We start from the raw sequence: 20,002 nt of genomic DNA on the forward strand, positions 1-20,002 counted from the left end.
ACTGCCACCAGCCTTCTCTTCTGTTAGTAGCTGTGCCAGTTATTAGGAAAAGAGCTGCAGCAAAAAGGACACGCCATCTGAGAAAGGACACACCCTCTAATAAACCACACACAGACTGACCTGCCAGCCTGAAAAATCTAGCAGAACAACTGGAGCAATGAATGGGGAGATCTCTGGATCCATGAGGTACAGGGCTGGTTCTAGTTTTTGGTTGTTTTTTTTTTTTTTTTAAGAAAGATTGTCATGTGCTGTTTGATGTCTTTTTTTTTTCTTTTTTCCCCCACACATTATTAATTAACCCCTTTAAAGGGGCTGCTTGAGAACTAAACCGCTAGAGATTGGTCCAGTGTATAAAGCATTACATTAGACTGTTGGTTGGCAATCCATAGGTCTGCTGGACTATACAATGTGATCAGCTTACGGCCACAGTTCACATGAATCAGTCAGACTCATCTCAGGGATATTCTAGGAGTTCAATATCGATGACCAATCCTGAGCTCAGGTCATCAATTTCCAATCAGTGTTGGTCCGACGGCCGGTGCCCCAGTCACTTTCAGGAGCTGCTGCAGCACCGGAAACCAGGCAACAAAGCTACAAAGTCCTGTACGCTGCGCAGTGGCGGCGGCGCTGCTGGCGTACCGCATACAGCTACTTACTCTTTGCAATCTCCTCGTTGCCAATCCATATGCTTTGCTTCAGCTGTTCAATCCTCATCTTGCAAGACATGATCTTCCATTTCTGAAAGAGAAGGATCTCCAGTCACAACGGGACTGCAGCTCTTACACATTCAGGAGCACTGTCATTTTAATAAACGTGTAGTAAAAGAGGACCCGTCCCCTCTCCTGACATGTCTCCTTTAGCAACTACTTGCATTCCCCATGTAATAATTTGTGTCATTACTCTGGGATTCGCGAATGTTTCAGTGAATTACCAGCAGTCAGCAATAAAGGTCCAGCAGGGTGTTACCAGTTGGGGTTGTGTCCCTGCACAGTCTGACACAGACAGCACTGAATGGATAATGTCAGACCAACCGGTAACACCCATCTGGACCTTTATTGCCGACTGCTTGCAATTTATTCACAACTTCTAGCAGGAATAACGGAGGAACGGTGCGTCATAGAGTCATAAGAATTGATGCTCCTGAATTGTTATAACACGGGGAACGCAAGTAGTTACTAAAACAGACATGTCGATGGGTCCTTTTCAAAGAAAGCCTACTGCGATGACCGTTCACTTTAGGGAATGTAACTGCACCCCCGAATTTCACCTAAACAGCAATACACATTGCTAGGATATGCCACCAACGTCAGAGAGTTGCGAGTTCCACCTCTGGGACCTGCTCCTATCTCCCAAACAGACCCGCCCAAAGTGAATGAAGACAGCCGAGTGAGCACACCTGGCTATCTTCAGAACTCCCATAGAGGTGAATGGAGGATGGCCAAGCAGTTTCATTCTGGAAAAATGAGTAGGTCCCAGAGGTGGGACCCGCACCTATCTAACATTTGTGGCACATCCGAGTGATATGCTACCAATGTATGAGATGACAAAATTCCCTTTAAAAAAGGCACTTATGGGGAGATTTACCAAGACTGGCACGCCCATACAGCAGTGCGCTGGAGTGAGAGGCGTCTTATTTATTGAGACGCAGAGGGCTCCTAATAATATAGACGCATCTCTTTCTCTCTGTGCCCCTAAAACTCAAATCTATGCCAGCAAGGGGTTGGCGTAGACGAGCTATAACTTACGCCACTTTCTGGTGTCCCACATGATGCATTTCAGCAAATCAGCAGCTCCATAAAGCATTATATGGCCTTCAGAAGCCGGCATCACAAACCACATCACATCAGGCTCTCCAGAGCCGCCGACTTGCTGAGAAAGAATTTGAGCTACCATGGGAGTCCACAGAACCAGGATGAGCTTTTTCTTTTTTGCCCCACTTTGGGGCAAAGTTGAAGATGATTAGTAACCACTTGCCTTCCCCATGGAATAATGATTCTGGAGCTTCTTTTCTTCTAACTCTATGTTGTACCGCTACTCTATTATTCATGCTAAAAGTTTATGAATAAACATACAACTGGGTGTTACTGGCTGGATGTGTTCGTGCACAGTCGGACACTGGCAGCACTGATTGAACACTGTGCAGGGACACCCCCCCCCCAGCAGGTAACACCTAGGTGGACCTTTATAAATACATTTCTAGTAGGAATAAAAGAGAAAAGCACAACACACGGTCTAGAATTGCCATCTCACATGGAATACAATTATTTACTAAAAACGGACATGTCACAAGTGGCAGGTCCTCTTAAGTGGGTGTAATTGTATCCTGGGAGGTGATGGCCCTTTTTTAAATTTCATTTTCTAACAAGTTCCCAAAGAACTCACCAGCTTATCTGCTGCCTGCTTGCCTTCTACGACTGATGCCACCCTAAAAAAAAAGAAAAAGAAAAAAAAGATTTTAAAACACAACATTCCTCAAATAAAATAAATGCATTCTACAATCTAAGGGTCCCATTCACACGTCTGTAGAATGGGTCCGGATCCGTTCCGCAACGAATCCGGACCCATTCATTCTCTAAAGGGCCGGAAGAGATGCGGACGGCTCTGATCTTCCGGCCCGCGGCTCCCGAAAAAAATATAGCATGTCCTATTCTTGTCCGCAATTGCAGACAAGAATAGGCATTTCTATGGGGGTGCAGTATGGGGGTGCGTATTACACTATGGACGTGTGAATGGATCCTTAAGCTTTATTCTCTACCACAGGGGTAGGCAACCTCCGGCACTCCAGCTGTTCTGAAACTACAACTCCCAGCATGCATATTTGCTCTGCTCTTCTCAGAACTCAAATAGAAATGAGTGGAGCATGCTGGGAATTGTAGTTTCACAACAGCTGGAGTGCAGAAGGTTGCCGGGTCCTGCTCTACCGTGTAAACGTTTGCCACATTTTCAGATGCCAATATTCAGAGAAATACACGTTACCCGGCAGGAGTGAACATAGTGGCTGCGATTCAAGTCCTAGCCATTGCCAACAAACCCATCATCCTCTCCTGCTCTCTGGATTTGTCTAAATAAAGTTATTTGAAACGAACACGAGACAAAGTACATAATGGGGGTTATTTATCAAAGACCAGCGTTTTATGGCGTTCCTCGATAGCCAATGCTTTACCGGAGGACACGCCTAATTGGTCTTTGCCATAGACAGCAGCAGCGGACAGGAAGAGAGCTGATCGGCGGGAGGCCGGGTGTCGGACCCCCACCGATCTGATATTGAGGACCTATCCTGAGGATAGGTCATCAATAGTAAAAGCCCAGACAACCCCTTTAAAGGGGGGGGATGCAAAGATTTTAAGGATAGGCCATTAAAATCTGACCGATGGCGGTCCGACACATGCACCATTACCGATCAGCTGTTCTGTAGCAGCTCGGGAAACCACACTGCATAGTGGACAGAGCTGGTTACTGCAACGCTGCTCCTATTCTGCGTCAGACTGGCCCAAAAATGGTACCAGAGGACCCGCCGGTGGGCCCGGGCTCTCATACCATAGAGGGCCCCAAAGGTCCAGGAGAAAAAAATAAAAAAACATTTGGAGCCAATCACTTGCCACTAGGGTCTATTTCTATGACTCAAAACCTATTAGACTTCACTGATGAAATAGAGGTTGGGCCCCGCCCCACAAGAATAATTTCCTATAGTGGGCCCCAGGAAGCCCCAACATGGCTCCTATTCAATCCAATGGGAACAGACTGGAATAAGGGTCCATTCACACGTCCGCATAATGGGTCCGCATCCATTTCGCAATTTTGCGGAACAGGTGCGGACCCATTTATTTTCAATGGGGCTGGAATGTGCGGTCCGCATCTGTACTTCCGGATCCGCCAAAAAAAATAATAAAAAAAAATAGAACATGTCCTATTCTTGTCCGCAATTGCGGACAAGAAAAGGCATTTTCTATGTGAGTGCCGGCGACGTGCTGTCCGCAAAATGCGGAATGCACATCGCCGGTGTCCGTGTTTTGCGGATCCGCAAAAAAACACATACGGACGTGTGAATGGACCCAAAGTCTTTCGATACATTATGTACCCAAAAATAGGAGCAAAAAAAAAAAACAAATGAAAACACTACACCTTAAAAACGTTATAGCTTTAGGACAGCAGGGATGAAATAAAAAGGAAAGAATAAAAATAAATAGTGCAAACTCACTCAAGACCCAAAATAGCTATGTCCGCAAGGGGTTAATATCAATTATGACTGGAGCGCCAATGACATGCACCCCCTACAGGCCGGGGAGGGCTCACACGCAGCCTTACGATCATGTTGTTTTTTTTTGTTTGACTCTCCAACGTGAGAAGAAGAGGACTGATCAGAGGACACTACCACCCCCAGCAGGAATTTTAATGGCCGCAGTTAGTCATTATTTCAAGTAGGACGTTTTATGTGAAGTGCCACTTACTGTTTCTGAAAATCCAGCTGCGTTTCCCTTAAGCGGTTTAATCTCTCCCTCTTGTCTGCAAACCTGAAAAAAAAAAAATATATATATAAAAAAGATCAAAAAAAAAGTGTTAAAGTGTTTACCGAGCAACAAAGGACTTTACTGAGCGGTTCTGGGAAATCTGCGGTTACACAGAATGCGATACGATCGCCAGAGACTATATCCCCCGGGCCAGTAACCTCTAACAGGCAGGGAGATAAGCAGCTACATGTTAGACCTGGTGCTGCTTATCCCAATGAAAATCAATCCCAAACACTTTCTCGGAAGGGGAGTCACCACAGGACACAAGAGAGCAAAAAGATTAGGCATGTTGAAATCCAATGGCCATCTGCCATTGGGGAAGGTTTAGGAAATCACCATGTACATTAGATCAGGGGTCAGCAACCTCCGGCACACCAGCTGGTGTGAAACTACAACTCTCAGCATGGTCTATTCACTTCTATGGGAGTTTTGAGAACAGCCAAGCGAGCGTGCATGCTGGGAGTTATAGTTTCACCACAGCTGGCGTGCCGAAGGTTGCTGATCCCTGCGTTAGACAGTCGGCTGGTAGATTTGAATGTCATTCTGTAAGGTGTATGGCCACCTCAAGGCTAGGGTCCTCTGCTCATACAATGGCTGCAAATCCTCAATGTTTGTCTATGATAGATCATGACGTTCACCACCATGGCTGACCACACACACGGGGGGGGGGGGGGGGGGGGGGTGCGCATGTCACCATGGACCACTCCATGACAAATCTGCCTAGTGATGTACAGGCTCGTGCCCTGGACACACAGTTGCCGTTCAATAGCAGGAAAGATTTTGTTATGTGAGGACCTATCCTCAGGATAGGACATCAGTATCATATTTTAGGGGGTCAGACTCCTGGCACCCTTTAAACAAACCAAAGTCAGTACAGGCAGAGTTCGTTCACTTCAGTAAACAGACCGCAAGCCTGGGTAGGCAGCTCAGGGTCAACTATGGGAGTCAGGCAGGAGTCAGGTTAGGCGGTAGGGAGTCAAATCCGGTAAACAAGCAGAGGTCAAGCTCAGGAAACCAGAGCAGAATAACAGCACACATTCACAGGGATTAGCAAACTACAGAACCTATTGCTCAGGCACCCTCCCACAGGAAAAGGCACCAAAAAAAGCCCAGCACAAGCAATCATTGGCGACAATGGGACCAGAGCAGACACTGACCGGTGGCTGGAGAGCGCTACTGGAGAGGAGACTATTCTGCTCCTGCCGGAGGATCAGAAATAAGGCACATCCTCTGTGCGGCAGAAGAAAATCTATGGCAGCTCGGAACTGCTTAGTTTAATGTCTTCTTTTGCACCAAAAGACCAGTGCAAATGAACATGAAGGTGCTGAACCCCCCTCCTTTTTGGAAAGCGGCTAGGGCGGCATAAAAAACACCACTTGTGGCAAAAGTTGTCGTAAAAGGTATTTTTTTTTAAAGTCAAAAACACCGTATTTGCAAAGATAATAAATCTCCCCCAATGTCCACATGCACAGGCAGTTTTTGGGGCAATATTTGCTGGGGGACAAAAAAACTAAAAACACGCCAGCTTCTAGTCTACGGAAAATATGAATTTCAGGATGCATTTTTCCGCTACTGACATTTATTTCACTTAGTTTTTTCTCCTTTTGGCGTCCTTTCAGCTAAATGTTTTTTAGCTGTTTTTATCATCCCAATTTATAGGGGAAAAATTATATATATATATAACACATCCTAGATCTGAATTAAATAAAATATTCTTCTGAAATACTTTGTTTTTTACATATTGAATGTGCTGACAACAAAATCACACACACAAAAAAAAATGGAAATCAAATTTTTCATCCCATGGGAGGTCTGGATTTGGAGTCACACTCAAAATTAAAGTGGAAAAACACACTACAGGCTGATCCAACTTTAATGTAATGTCCTTAAAACAAGTCAAAATGAGGCTCAGTAGTGTGTGTGGCCTCCACGTGCCTGTATGACCTCCCTACAACGCCTGTGCATGCTCCTGATGAGGTGGCGGACAGTCTCCTGAAGGATCTCCTCCCAGACCTGGACTAAAGCATCTGCCAACTCCTGGACAGTCTGTGGTGCAACGTGACGTTGGTGGATAGAGCGAGACATGATGTCCGAGATGTGCTCAATTGGATTCAGGTCTGGGGAACGGGCGGGCCAGTCCATAGCATCAATGCCTTCGTCTTGCAGGAACTGCTGACACACTCCAGCCACATGAGGTCTAGCATTGTCTTGCATTAGGAGGAACCCAGGGCCAACCGCACCAGCATATGGTTTCACAAGGGGTCTGAGGATCTCATCTCGGTACCTAATGGCAGTCAGGCTACCTCTGGCGAGCACATGGAGGGCTGTGCGGCCCTCCAAAGAAATGCCACCCCACACCATTATTGACCCAATGCCAAACCGGTCATGTTGGAGGATGTTGCAGGCAGCAGAACGTTCTCCACGGCGTCTCCAGACTCTGTCACATGTGCTCAGTGTGAACCTGCTTTCATCTGTGAAGAGCACAGGGCGCCAGTGGCGAATTTGCCAATCTTGGTGTTCTCTGGCAAATGCCAAACGTCCTGCACGGTGTTGGGCTGTAAGCACAACCCCCACCTGTGGACGTCGGGCCCTCATATCACCCTCATGGAGTCTGTTTCTGACCGTTTGAACAGACACATGCACATTTGTGGCCTGCTGGAGGTCATTTTGCAGGGCTCTGGCAGTGCTCCTCCTGTTCCTCCTTGCACAAAGGCGGAGGTAGCGGTCCTGCTGCTGGGTTGTTGCCCTCCTACGGCCTCCTCCACGTCTCCTGATGTACTGGCCTGTCTCCTGGTAGCGCCTCCATGCTCTGGACACTACGCTGACAGACACAAAAAAACCTTCTTGCCACAGCTCGCATTGATGTGCCATCCTGGATAAGCTGCACTACCTGAGCCACTTGTGTGGGTTGTAAACTTCGTCTCATGCTACCACTAGAGTGAAAGCACCGCCAGCATTCAAAAGTGACCAAAACATCAGCCAGGAAGCATAGGAACTGAGAAGTGGTCTGTGGTCACCACATGCAGAACCACTCCTTTATTGGGGGTGTCTTGCTAATTGCCTATAATTTCCACCTGTTGTCTATCCCATTTTCACAACAGCATGTGAAATTGATTGTCACTCAATGTTGCTTCCTAAGTGGACAGTTTGATTTCACAGAAGTGTGATTGACTTGGAGTTACATTGTGTTGTTTAAGTGTTCCCTCTATTTTTTTGAGCAGTATATATAAACAAATAAGCACGTGATATGGAAAAAAACATGAGGTTTTTGTGTGCTTATTTCAGCAGCATTGTAGGCGGCCTTACGAGTTAGATTTTATTTTAGATTTTTAGGGCTATTAGTGTGAACACTAGCCAAAACATATGCAGTGACAGCTGCCCCAGATCTTCCACATACAGTCATTGAAGGAAATGTGAGCCTCTCACGTAAGTGCTGGAGGAGGACGCGGAGATAAACGTCCTCAGGCCTTGATCTATACACAGTGTGTGAGATCAGCACAGCCTCAGATCTACTACAGGAGCACGCCCCTCGCTTTTAAGAAATCATGCAGACTAATGTATTTTCTTTCTGTGTCCGTTAAGTTTTTCTTGCGGACCGTATGCGAAACTATTCACTTCAATGGGTCCGCAAAAACAACTGAAGTTACTCCGTGTGCATTCCGTTTCGCAAAAAAATAGAACATGTCCTATTATTGTCCGCATTACGGACAAGGACAGTACTGTTCTATTAGGGGCCAGCTGTTCCGTTCCGCGTGCATTCTGTATTTTGCAGAGGTCATCCGTATTTTTTGCGGATCTGTTTTTTTGCAGACCGCAAAATACATACAGTCGTGTGCATGAGCCCTAAAAGGGAAGGTCTCTGAATGGGATTCTGGATGATAACCAAGATGGATCATCCCTGCACCCAGCTTTACTGACTGCTAAAGGGTCTAGTTATGGGGAGCCCAGTCCTGTGTTCCTATACCGCTGTGTGACTGGGCAGTTCACCTACTCCCTCCTAAAACGTGCTGGACCCCGGGGGAGCGGGATGGTACTGGAATGAAGAAAGCAGCTCGGTTTTTCTAATTTTAGACAAGATGTGTTGGATTTTGTTTTCGGCCGATCCAATGATCTGAGGTATAAGGGTACGGCTACACCCCGACGTTGCACATAATGATGGTGAATGGTGCTGCAGCGAGACGCAAAAAATCCAGACCTGAAGCATCTTGTGATGAGCGTGGCTTAAATGTAAGCTGCGTGCAATACGCCACTCGCCTGTGACTCGCCAAATCACAGATCTAAAGAAAAAATACTTAAAAAGTTGCGCAACAGCAAGTTGCAGACAAATGGCACATATTCTTGTGTTACGCGACACGTGGCAACGTGTACCATAATTGATCGGCCCGCTCTAATGAAGATCTGAACCGGACGCAGAGGAAACATGAAGCAAATGTCTACAATCACTGTCTTTAATGGCGTTTTCTTATTTTAGCTGGTGGGGGGCGCATCGACTGGTCCCACGGGTACTATTTTGGGGCAGTTACAAAATGTGATGTATGCCACATTTCATGGGTGGTTTTACATTGTGCAGCCCACAGCATAGCTCTTCCAGTAGCTCATTCACCACTGTGTTAAAGAGAGTACGTGAAGGAGCCATTTTTTATTTGGCGGATATACCAGGTAAGGCTGCAGAGTGATCCGGCAATCTGCATGCAAACGGACAGCATTTGTAAACGGATCCGTCTGTCATACGGACAAACGGATCAGTTTCTATTTTATTTCACATTTTTACGGATCTGGCATATCAGTGTTTTTAGGTGCCAAATCTGGCACGAATACATTTTTATGGAAATCTTCAGGCAAGTGTTCCGGATTTTTGGCCGTAGATAAAACCGTAGCATGCTGCGGTATTATCTCCGTTCTGAAAAAAGTCAAAAAGACTGAACGGAAGACATCCTGATGCATCCTGAACTGATTGCATTCTGAATGGAGAGCATGGGGATAAAACTGATCAGTTATTTTCCGGTATCGAGCCCCTAGGACGGAACTCAGCGCCGGAAAAGAAAAACGCTAGTGTGAAAGTACCCCAACTAATAGCTGCAAAAGCATGCACTTAAAGGGGTTGTCCTACGAAAAATATTCTATAGTTTTCAAACCAGCCCCTGGATCTGAATACTTTTGTAATTGCATGCAATTAAAAAAATATATATAAAAAAAAAGAAAAAAAAAAAAAACTCTATAGCGCCACCTGCTGTTTGCTTTTTCGTATTTCTTTGTCCAGCTCACTGAGATGGCCACACATGCTCAGCTTCATTTTTCAAGGGGTTCTCCGGGCTTTTAATATTAATGACCTATCCTCAGTATAGGTCATAAATATCAGATTGACGGGGGTCCGATACCCGGCACCACTGCCAATCAGCTTTATAAAGGGAAGGCGTGCACAGTGCAGTCTCCCTTCTCTCTTCCTGCTCACCATAGACATGGCAGCAGCGAGGGAGATCTGGTCCGAGAGGACGCCACCACGCGCAGGATTTCGCCTGAGATCGTCAATCAATATGGCGGTGGCCAGCCCATCATGAGCAAATGGAGGTGGCAAGTATGATTTCATGGCTACTTTTACACTAGCAGCAGCCTTCTCTGGCAGGGGAACAGCCTGCCGGATCCGCGCTGCCGCTAGTGCACCGTGCCGCCTGAAGTCTGCTCCGCCCGATTAACAGTTTTATTTTATTTTTTTAAACTATTTCAGGTTAAATCGAGTCACTACCATGAAGCACGAGGAAATTTGGCTTCGCAGCAAATTGAATTTATCCTGAAATTCGGATCAAAAAGTCCTCTTCGTTGCATTTGATTAGCTGAACTCTAGTGCTGGGTGTCGGACGCCCGCCGATCTGATATTGATGAACTATCCTGAGGCTATGTCATCAATATTAAGAGCCCGGAAAAAACCCTTTCAACTGCCTCCTGAGCTGCGATAGCGAGAGAGCTACAGCGGAAAATGCTCTCCCCTTGAGCTGCAGCAGAAAGGACACACCCCTTGAGCTGCAGCAGAAAAGACACTCTCCTTGAGCAGTCAGCTTGATATAAATCTAGCAGAGCAATGAATGTGGAGATCTCTGGATCCATGTGAGGTACAGGGCTGGGTCTAGCTTTGTTATAAAGACTGCCATGTCCTATATGATGGCTGATCTTCATTTTTTACATTAGTCATCGGAGAACCCCTTTAAGGCTACTTTCACACTCGCGTTTTGGTGTCCGTCTCCAAAGCGGAACGGAGACGGAACTGATGCATTCTGAGCGGATCCTTTTCCATTCAGAAGCATTAGAATGCAAACTGATCCGTTTGACCGCTTGTAAGAGCCCTGAACGGATCTCACAAACGCAAAGCCAAAACGCGAGTGTGAAAGTAGACTAACTGCTGCTCCCCAACACACGAAAAAATAAAAAATTGAGAAAAATGAAATAAAATAAAAACAGCGTAATAGAGAAAGAGACTGGACATGTTGTGTAAGTGCAGAAATTGACCTGCCAGCAGCATGTCAATTGTTTCTGCGGATTTTAGTTTTTGCAATACAAGGGGTGAGATTCAGGCAAATCCGCAAGTAACATACGGAGATTTTACTGCGGAAAAACACAACAAATTTGCATGAAAATCTGCTCTGAAAAAGAAATGTTTTCTTAAAGGGGTTGTCTCACTTCAGCAAGTGGCATTTATCATGTAGAGAAAGTTAATACAAGGCACTTACTAATGTATTGTGATTGTCCATATTGCCTCCTTTGCTGGCTGGATTCATTTTGCTATTGCATTATACACTGCTCGTTTCCATGGTTACGACCACCCTGCAATCCATCAGTGGTGGTCGTGCTTGCAGGAAAAAAGCGCTGCCCTCTCTGGTGGCCGGGACAGTGGGAACTCACATAGGCTGGTGCTTTTTTCCTATAACGTGCAAACACGACCACCGCTGCTGGACTGCAGGGTGGTCGTAACCATGGAAACAAGCAGTGTATAGTTTGATGGAAAAATAAATCCGGCCAGCAAAGGAAGCAATATGGACAATCCCAATACATTAGGAAGTGCCTTGTATTAACTTTCTCTACATGATAAATGCCACTTACTGAAGTGAGACGACCTCTTTAATGTTTTTTTTTTTACCTTCCCTATAGAGAAGTTTATAAGAAAACGCCATAGTTGAAGCAAAAACAAAAACTGCCTTACATGCTGTAGGGGAACCAACCCACCCTTTTGAGCATTCAGTCCTAGATATTATGGTTTCCTCTAACTCGGCCATTTTTCTTTTACATCTTGCATTACGGTCATCGCTGACAGCGCCACCTTATAGATCTCAGCAGACCTGCAAATTTACATAGTTATACCGGTTCGATGTCACTCTAATGCACGGCAGGCACCATAATCACTACAAAGCAATTAGCAGAATGTAATTGACTTGTTGACATCCGGTGGAACAATTAACACGCTGCCAGGAATGACAACCTGACGTGTGAACAGTCCTGAGCGCGCGCGTTACCGGAGGAGAGGGACGACACTATATTAAATTACTGCAAACACATCCAGATACCGATGAGAACATAAATATAGGACCTTAAGGGGGAACCTAAAAAGAAGAAAAACATGTTGTGGTGGGCAAGATGGCTGACACTACAAATACAAGGCGTATCTATATGGGCGAGGATCTAGCACCTGCTTGTCGGCAGAACGCCGCTCCCCAAGATCTCAGGGAGTGAATCTGGCATTCAGGCACACAGTGTTACACAACACGTATCACAAGGACTGAGTAAAATAAGATCCGATCATTGTCACGATCAGTGGGGGGGGGGGGGGACACACACCGCACTGAACACAGGAGGGAAGGGGGAACAGTAACTGGGCCTGGAAACAGGTCAACCCTAATCCGGGCCCCGATTACCTATCAATATGAATAGAGAAGGTAGGAATATTCATATGCTGGATACCATAAGTATAGGACCAGAGACAACCCATTCCTCCCCAGACGAATGGAAGTCTCTGTCTCAGGCCCAGATACAACAACAGGGAGTATAACAAACACAAAGAAACGCGACACTTAACTTCTATAGAGATGGAAGAACAGGCACAACAGAGACGACCTCACACCAGCTCAGCCAAACCCAAAAGAAGCTATCTACCGCATAGTCAGAAGGGTGGGGTCAGACTATAAAGGGTAGAAGTGATGACCACTGAGCAACAGCTGAGACAAGGGAAGTGGTCATTAACCCTATCAACACTGAATCGAGAGAAATCAAGGAGGCTGTTAGATTCCTCCACGCTCAGCCAGTCTCCTTGATTTCCTGACATCAGTCACCTGAGGGACCGTGACACTCATACAGTCGTTGCCAAAAGGTTCTGAAGACCGACTCAAATTTTGGCTTTCACAAAGTTTGCTGCTTCAGTTTTTCTGGTGGCAATTTGCATTAACTTTAGACGGTTATGAAGAGAGATCAGAGGAATTACAATTAATTTCCAAGTCATTCCCTGCCATGAAAAGTAACAGAATCACAAAAAAAAAACAAAAAAAAAAACAAAAAAAAAACACAACAACACATTTCAGCCCTGCCACAAAATGACCTGCTAACATAATTTCAGTGATCTTTTCGTTAGCTCAGGTGAAAGTGTTAGGCCTCATGCACACGGCCGTTGTTTTGGTCCGCATCAGAGACGAAAATTGCGGAATGCACGCGGACGCCATCCGTGTTTTGCAGACGGCAAAACACACAACGGTCGTGTGCATGTAGCCTTAACAAGCTGATATCATGCTGACTGAATAAGAAGAGCAAAGCGATTGCTTTAAAAGTGGGGGTGGTGCTTGAAAACATTGTCTTCTTCTGTTAACCATGGTTACCTCCATGGAAACACGTGCAGTCATCATTGCTTTGCGTTAAAAGGGCTTCACAGGCAAGGACATTGCTGATTGCACAATTGTATCTAAATCAACCATTTATCAGATAAACAAGATCGTCAAGGAGAGAGGTGCCATTGCTTTGAAGAAGGCTTCAGGGCACCTAAGAAAGTCCAGCAAGCACCAGGACCATCTCCTAAAGAGAATTCAGCTACGGATCGGGTCACCACCAGTGCAGGACTTGCTCAGGAATGGCAGCAGGCGGGTGCGAGTGCATCTGCATCCACAGTGAGGCGAAGGGTTTTGGGAGAGGGCCTGGTGGTCAAGAGGGGTCAGCTAAGAAGCCACTTCTCTCCAAGAAAAACAGGCATGCCAGGGCAAACTGCAGAAGTCTTGGAAAAGAAAGGCCAACACTGGAAATACTAAGGCCTCTTTCACACGGGCGAGATTTCCGCGCGGGTGCAATGCGTGAGGTGAACGCATTGCACCCGCACTGAATCCGGACCCATTCATTTCTATGGGGCTGTGCACACGGGCGGTGATATTCACGCATCACTTGTGCGTTGCGTGAAAACCGCAGCATGCTCTTTGTTGTGCGTTTTTCACGCAACGCAGGCCCCATAGAAGTGAATGGGGCTGCGTGAAAATCGGGATGGGGACATGGTTATAAGGGAAAATAATAGCATTCTTAATACAGAATGCATAGTACAATAGGGCTGGAGGGGTTAAAAAAAAAAATAATATTAATAATAAAACTCACCTTAATCCACTTGTTCGCGCAGCCCAGCTTCTCCTTCTTCTTTGCTGTGCAGGGGAAAAAGGACCTGTGGTGACGTCAATGCGCTCATGACATGGTCCGTCACATGATCCATCACCATGCTGATGGACCACGTGGTGAGTGCAGTGATGTCATCAAAGGTCCTTTACCCAGGTCCTGAAGAAAGAAGAGAAGCCAGGCTGCGAGAACAAGTGGATTGAGGAGAGTTAAATTTTTTAACCCCTCCAGCGCTATTGTACTATGCATTCTGTATTCAGAATGCTTTTATTTTCCCTTATAACCATGTTATAAGGGAAAATAATACAATCTACACAACACCGATCCCAAATCCAAACTTCTGTGAAGAAGTCCGGGTTTGGGTACCAAACATGACGATTTTTCTCACGCACAAAACGCATTAAAAAGGTTATGCACTCACGCGGAAAAATCGCGCATTTTCCCGCGACGCACTCACATCTTATCCGGCCTAAATCTTTGTAGAAACTTGATGGATTTGTCAATAAATGTAAAAGTTTTAAAAAAAAGCAACTTATGAAATGTTTATAATTGTACTTCAGTATACCACAGAAACAAAAAGATACAAAAACACAGAAGCAGCAAACTGTGTGAAAACCAAAATTTGTATCAGTCTCAAAACTTTTGACCACAACAAGCAAAATAAAAAAAGGGGTTGCCCCATCAGGAAGCCCCCCTTTTCCACTCATGACCCAAGCTTATCGGAATTCCTAGATAATCAGACAGGAAAAAGGAAAATGAACATAAAACCCGAACTATTCAGTCATTTACTTGTATAGCTTTTCATTGATCACATGATAAATTATTGGTAACTCTCTAAATATACGGTGGGCTTAGTGCTCGGCGCTGGGGTCCTGGTTCAGAATCCGACATCTGCATGGAGTTTGTATGTCCTCCCCGTGTTTGCGTGCGGTTTCCTCCAGGTACTGCGGTTTCCTCCCACACTCCCAACACATACTGATGGTGAGCCCCATTGGGGACAGCGTCATGATAACGTCTGTAAAGCGCTGCAGAATATATGTCAGCGCTATATAAGTGAGTGTAATAAGTAAATAACTACCTTTTCCAGTCCCCAACATCTTGCAAAGGCCCAACCCAACCACCAGGTGGCGCTGTGAGTATGACGACAGTCAAGCAGGTCACATTCCTCATTCTGACCTATCATGGCCAAGGTGTATGAAGAAGTATTCCTGGAAAGCTTCGTCAGTAAAGCAGCGCCCCCGTCACAGATTTTCTTCCACTCAGCATTTCATTTCCAGTAATTTAACCCATAGTGCATTTATCACTGAATGAAAGTTGCCCAAACCTGCAGATTTTAGGTCGATTTATCTGGCGGCCGGATCGTCCTCCACTACTTTGATTCCTACGTGTCTACTCCTTTGTTCCTGTGGAAGATAAGCTGCTGCCAAACACCCGGCAGCTGCTTATCTCCAGGTATATTCACATGACACAAAATCTTTTAAAGGGGTATTCCCAGATTTAACAATTAATGGCCTTCTTCAGAATAGGCCATCAATATCTGACAGACAACCCGCACCACACCGATCAGCTTTTTTTTTTTTGCGGTACCTCCTGAAAAACACAGCGCCACCCCCCACTTTGTAGTGGACAGAACTGGTTACTGCAGCGCGACTTCCATTGAAGTCAATGAGAGCAATTCCGGAGTCACCAGCTCCGTCTGCTACACACTGGACCAAACTGTGTAGTTCCGACGCCAAAGCGACCCCGAAAAAGCTGATTGATGGGGGCTTTAAAGGGGTTGTCCAGGAATACGTAAGCTTTAACTGATGCTTCTGCCATTGAAAGATTCATACTTACTGCTCCTCAATGCTCGGCCTCCCACGTGTCCATCTTCTGGTCCGAAGCTTCCTCAAGCGCACAGGCTACCCGCACCCAGGTGGATTAGGTCCTCCCCCCCCCCCCCCCCGAATGGTAAAACTGCAGCGTAAGGGCTCATGCACACGAACGTATTTTGTTTCACAGTGCGTTCCGTTTTTTTCTTTTTGCAGACCGTAGGCGGAAGCATTCATTTCAATGGGTCCGCAAAAAACGGAAATGACAGAATTTTCCTTTACATCATCTTTGATAAATCTCACCCAGTGTGTATTTTTCATGTGCCGAAATTAAAGGGTTTATTCAATGTCATAAACAGCCCGCCCCCCCCCCCATGTGCCGGGCCTCTCACACTGAATATAATTACCCTGCTACCTGCACCGCCGTTTCTCCCTGTACACAGATGAAAACATCTGGTGTCGGGGGGAGCAGCCCTGCCCTGGGGAATCCTTATAATGACCCCCACAATGCCCGGGCCATCCTACAGACGATACTTACCTGCTCCCCCGACACCTGCGTCCCTCCAGATCCCTGCACGGCCGCCGGTGCATCAAATCGCATATCAAAACCGGCGATGAGGGGGGGGATGGAGCTGCCAACAGCAGGCCGCGACAGTGACTAGCCTCCCGGGTGACGTTAGGGAGGCTGTTTATCTACGCCCGCTATTGGCTACTACCCCCGCTGCCAGCTGTTTTGATCCGCGAGATGCAGCGGTGGCCGTGCGGAGGGACTCTGGTGCCGGTATCGTCTATAGGAGGGACCCGGGCATTGTGGGGGGGGTCATTAAAAAGGGATTGGATAACCCCTTTTAAAATCCGCAGCAGGTACTTTTATGCCATTCCGCACCTTAGTGGTTTTCACCACAGACTTCAATGGTTGTTAACATAAACAGTTATCTTATCAAACAAAAACAAAACAAAGAAAACACGCAAAAACCACAATAAAATGCATTTATTTTTTTTAACGCAGTTTTCGGCATATAAATCCGCCCCATGTATGGATCACCTATACAATGGGATATGTACACACTGTCATAGTGTGAACGGTGCCCTAGTGGCGTGCGGCCGGCCGCTCAGGGAATCAGTCACTTACAAGACCCTGATAGATGACCCACCACCCCGTACACCACCCCGCATGGACAGCAGGGGGACCCTGATCTAGGACCCACCACCCCATACACCACCCCGCATGGACAGCAGGGGGACCCTGATCTATGACCCACCACCTCGTACACCACCCCGCATGGACAGCAGGGGGACCCTGATCTAGGACCCACCACTCCGTATACCACCCCGCATGGACAGCAGGGGGACCCTGATCTATGACCCACCACTCCGTATACCACCCCGCATGGACAGCAGGGGGACCCTGATCTATAACCCACCACTCCGTATACCACCCCGCATGGACAGCAGGGGGACCCTGATCTATGACCCACCACTCCGTATACCACCCCGCATGGACAGCAGGGGGACCCTGATCTATGACCCACCACTCCGTATACCACCCCGCATGGACAGCAGGGGGACCCTGATCTATGACCCACCACTCCGTATACCACCCCGCATGGACAGCAGGGGGACCCTGATCTATGACCCACCACCCCGCATGGACAGCAGGGGGACCCTGATCTATGACCCACCACTCCGTATACCACCCCGCATGGACAGCAGGGGGACCCTGATCTATGACCCACCACTCCGTATACCACCCCGCATGGACAGCAGGGGGACCCTGATCTATGACCCACCACTCCGTATACCACCCCGCATGGACAGCAGGGGGACCCTGATCTATGACCCACCACCCCGCATGGTCAGCAGGGGGACCCTGATCTAGGACCCACCACCCCGTATACCACCCCGCATGGACAGCAGGGGGACCCTGATCTATGACCCACCACTCCGTATACCACCCCGCATGGACAGCAGGGGGACCCTGATCTATGACCCACCACTCCGTATACCACCCCGCATGGACAGCAGGGGGACCCTGATCTATGACCCACCACTCCGTATACCACCCCGCATGGACAGCAGGGGGACCCTGATCTATGACCCACCACCCCGCATGGTCAGCAGGGGGACCCTGATCTAGGACCCACCACCCCGCATGGACAGCAGGGGGACCCTGATCTAGGACCCACCACCCCGTACACCACCCCGCATGGTCAGCAGGGGGACCCTGATCTAGGACCCACCACCCCGCATGGACAGCAGGGGGACCCTGATCTAGGACCCACCACCCCGTACACCACCCCGCATGGACAGCAGGGGGACCCTGATCTAGGACCCACCACCCCGTACACCACCCCGCATGGACAGCAGGGGGACCCTGATCTAGGACCCACCACCCCGTACACTACCCCGCATGGAAAGCAGGGGGACCCTGATCTATGACCCACCACCCCGTACACCACCCCGCATGGACAGCAGGGGGACCCTGATCTAGGACCCACCACCCCCTACACCACCCTGTATGGACAGCAGGGGGACCCTGATCTAGGACCCACCACCCCGTACACCACCCCGCATGGACAGCAGGGGGACCCTGATCTAGGACCCACCACCCCGTACACCACCCCGCATGGACAGCAGGGGGACCCTGATCCAGGACCCACCACCCCATACAGCACCCCGCATGGACAGCAGGGGGACCCTGATCTAGGACCCACCACCCCGTACACCACCCCGCATGGACAGCAGGGGGACCCTGATCTAGGACCCACCACCCGTACACCACCCCGCATGGACAGCAGGGGGACCCTGATCTAGGACCACCACCCCGTACACCACCCTGCATGGACAGCAGGGGGACCCTAGAGCTATAAGTTAACATTCTGGTTGACAACTGACATTTCCATTGACTCCTATGAAGACAAACGTTTTGCGACATTAATGGGGTGAAAGTCGCACAGCACAAGGGCTGGCAACCCCCCGGTACTTACCTCTCAGTGTTCCTCCCGTCGAAGAAGATGAAGTCGCCGCTCTGGACGCACTTGGCGCAGGTCAGCCTCCGGCGGGTGGTGTTACAGAGCGGGCAGCGCTCCACCGCCACGTACAGCCCCTCGGCGTCATCCACGGAGTCCACCAGCTCCGTCCCTCTGCGGGGGCTCCCCCCTCCTCCTCCCGCCGCCAGATGCTGCCAGCTCGGGGCTCCCCTTGCGCTGGGAGACGCCATGACAGCAGCTTCTTCCCACCGGCTGTCACGTGGGAGTTTTGTTTTCAAGCTGGTGCAGGCTGGGAAAGAAAAAAAAGAGGGGGCGGGGCGAGCGTGACTGACAGGCTAGAGTCACGTGACCGGCGGCGCTGCTCAGCCTCAGTGCTGTGTGGTCTGGAGCCTTCTATATTCTCCTAGAAATACAACTCCCACTGGTCTGGACGGGGGTGTGACGTCATTACATTGTAGGCCACTGTTTATTACAGATTTTCTGCAAGGAATCACCTGGAGAACTTCATTAAGGAAAGGGGACAACCAGGGCTTTTTTTCTCAGAGAAAAGGTGGTGGAACTCACCCCCCCCCCTCCCCTGGTCACGCCCCTACCCACCCCTAGGACCGCCCCTTTAGAGAACAGGGATGCAAGTAAAATTTGGGGGGGCTATAAAAGTCCAGCCCAGCAAAGAAACCCTCCAGATGGGGATGGCACTGTTAATGGGGGATCTGGGGATGGCACTGTTATGGGGTGGAGGATCTGTGGATGGCATCCACAGATCCCCCATCCTATAACAGTGCCATCCACAGACCCCCCCCCCCCCCCATAACAGTGCATCCACAGATCTCCCCCTCCCCATAACAGTGCTATCCACAGACCCCCCACCCCATAACAGTGCCATCCACGGACCCCACCCCCACCCCATAACAGTGCCATCCACGGACCCCACCCCATAACAGTGCCATCCACGGACCCCACCCCCACCCCATAACAGTGCCATCCACTGACCCCACCCCCACCCCATAACAGTGCCATCCACTGACCCCACCCCCACCCCATAACAGTGCCATCCACGGACCCCACCCCA

The 20,002-nt window shown here is 48.4% G+C and overlaps 1 protein-coding gene across 1 annotated transcript in view; it reads right to left on the reverse strand.

Annotated features, from left to right (window-relative positions):
• ATG14 (autophagy related 14) overlaps positions 1-19,204 on the reverse strand; it is a 36,450-nt gene extending 17,246 nt beyond the window's left edge. The window contains exons 1-4 of the mRNA XM_040411846.1: positions 18,931-19,204; positions 4,449-4,511; positions 2,383-2,425; positions 657-738 (exon numbers count right to left, since the gene is read on the reverse strand). Coding sequence (XP_040267780.1) covers positions 657-738; positions 2,383-2,425; positions 4,449-4,511; positions 18,931-19,163 — 421 coding nt within the window. The 5' untranslated portion in view covers positions 19,164-19,204. The remainder of the gene's footprint in view (positions 1-656; positions 739-2,382; positions 2,426-4,448; positions 4,512-18,930) is intronic.
• Between the last annotated feature and the right edge of the window lie 798 nt (positions 19,205-20,002).

This window comes from Bufo bufo, chromosome 11, assembly GCF_905171765.1.
Source record: "Bufo bufo chromosome 11, aBufBuf1.1, whole genome shotgun sequence".
NCBI classification, from domain to species: domain Eukaryota; kingdom Metazoa; phylum Chordata; class Amphibia; order Anura; family Bufonidae; genus Bufo; species Bufo bufo.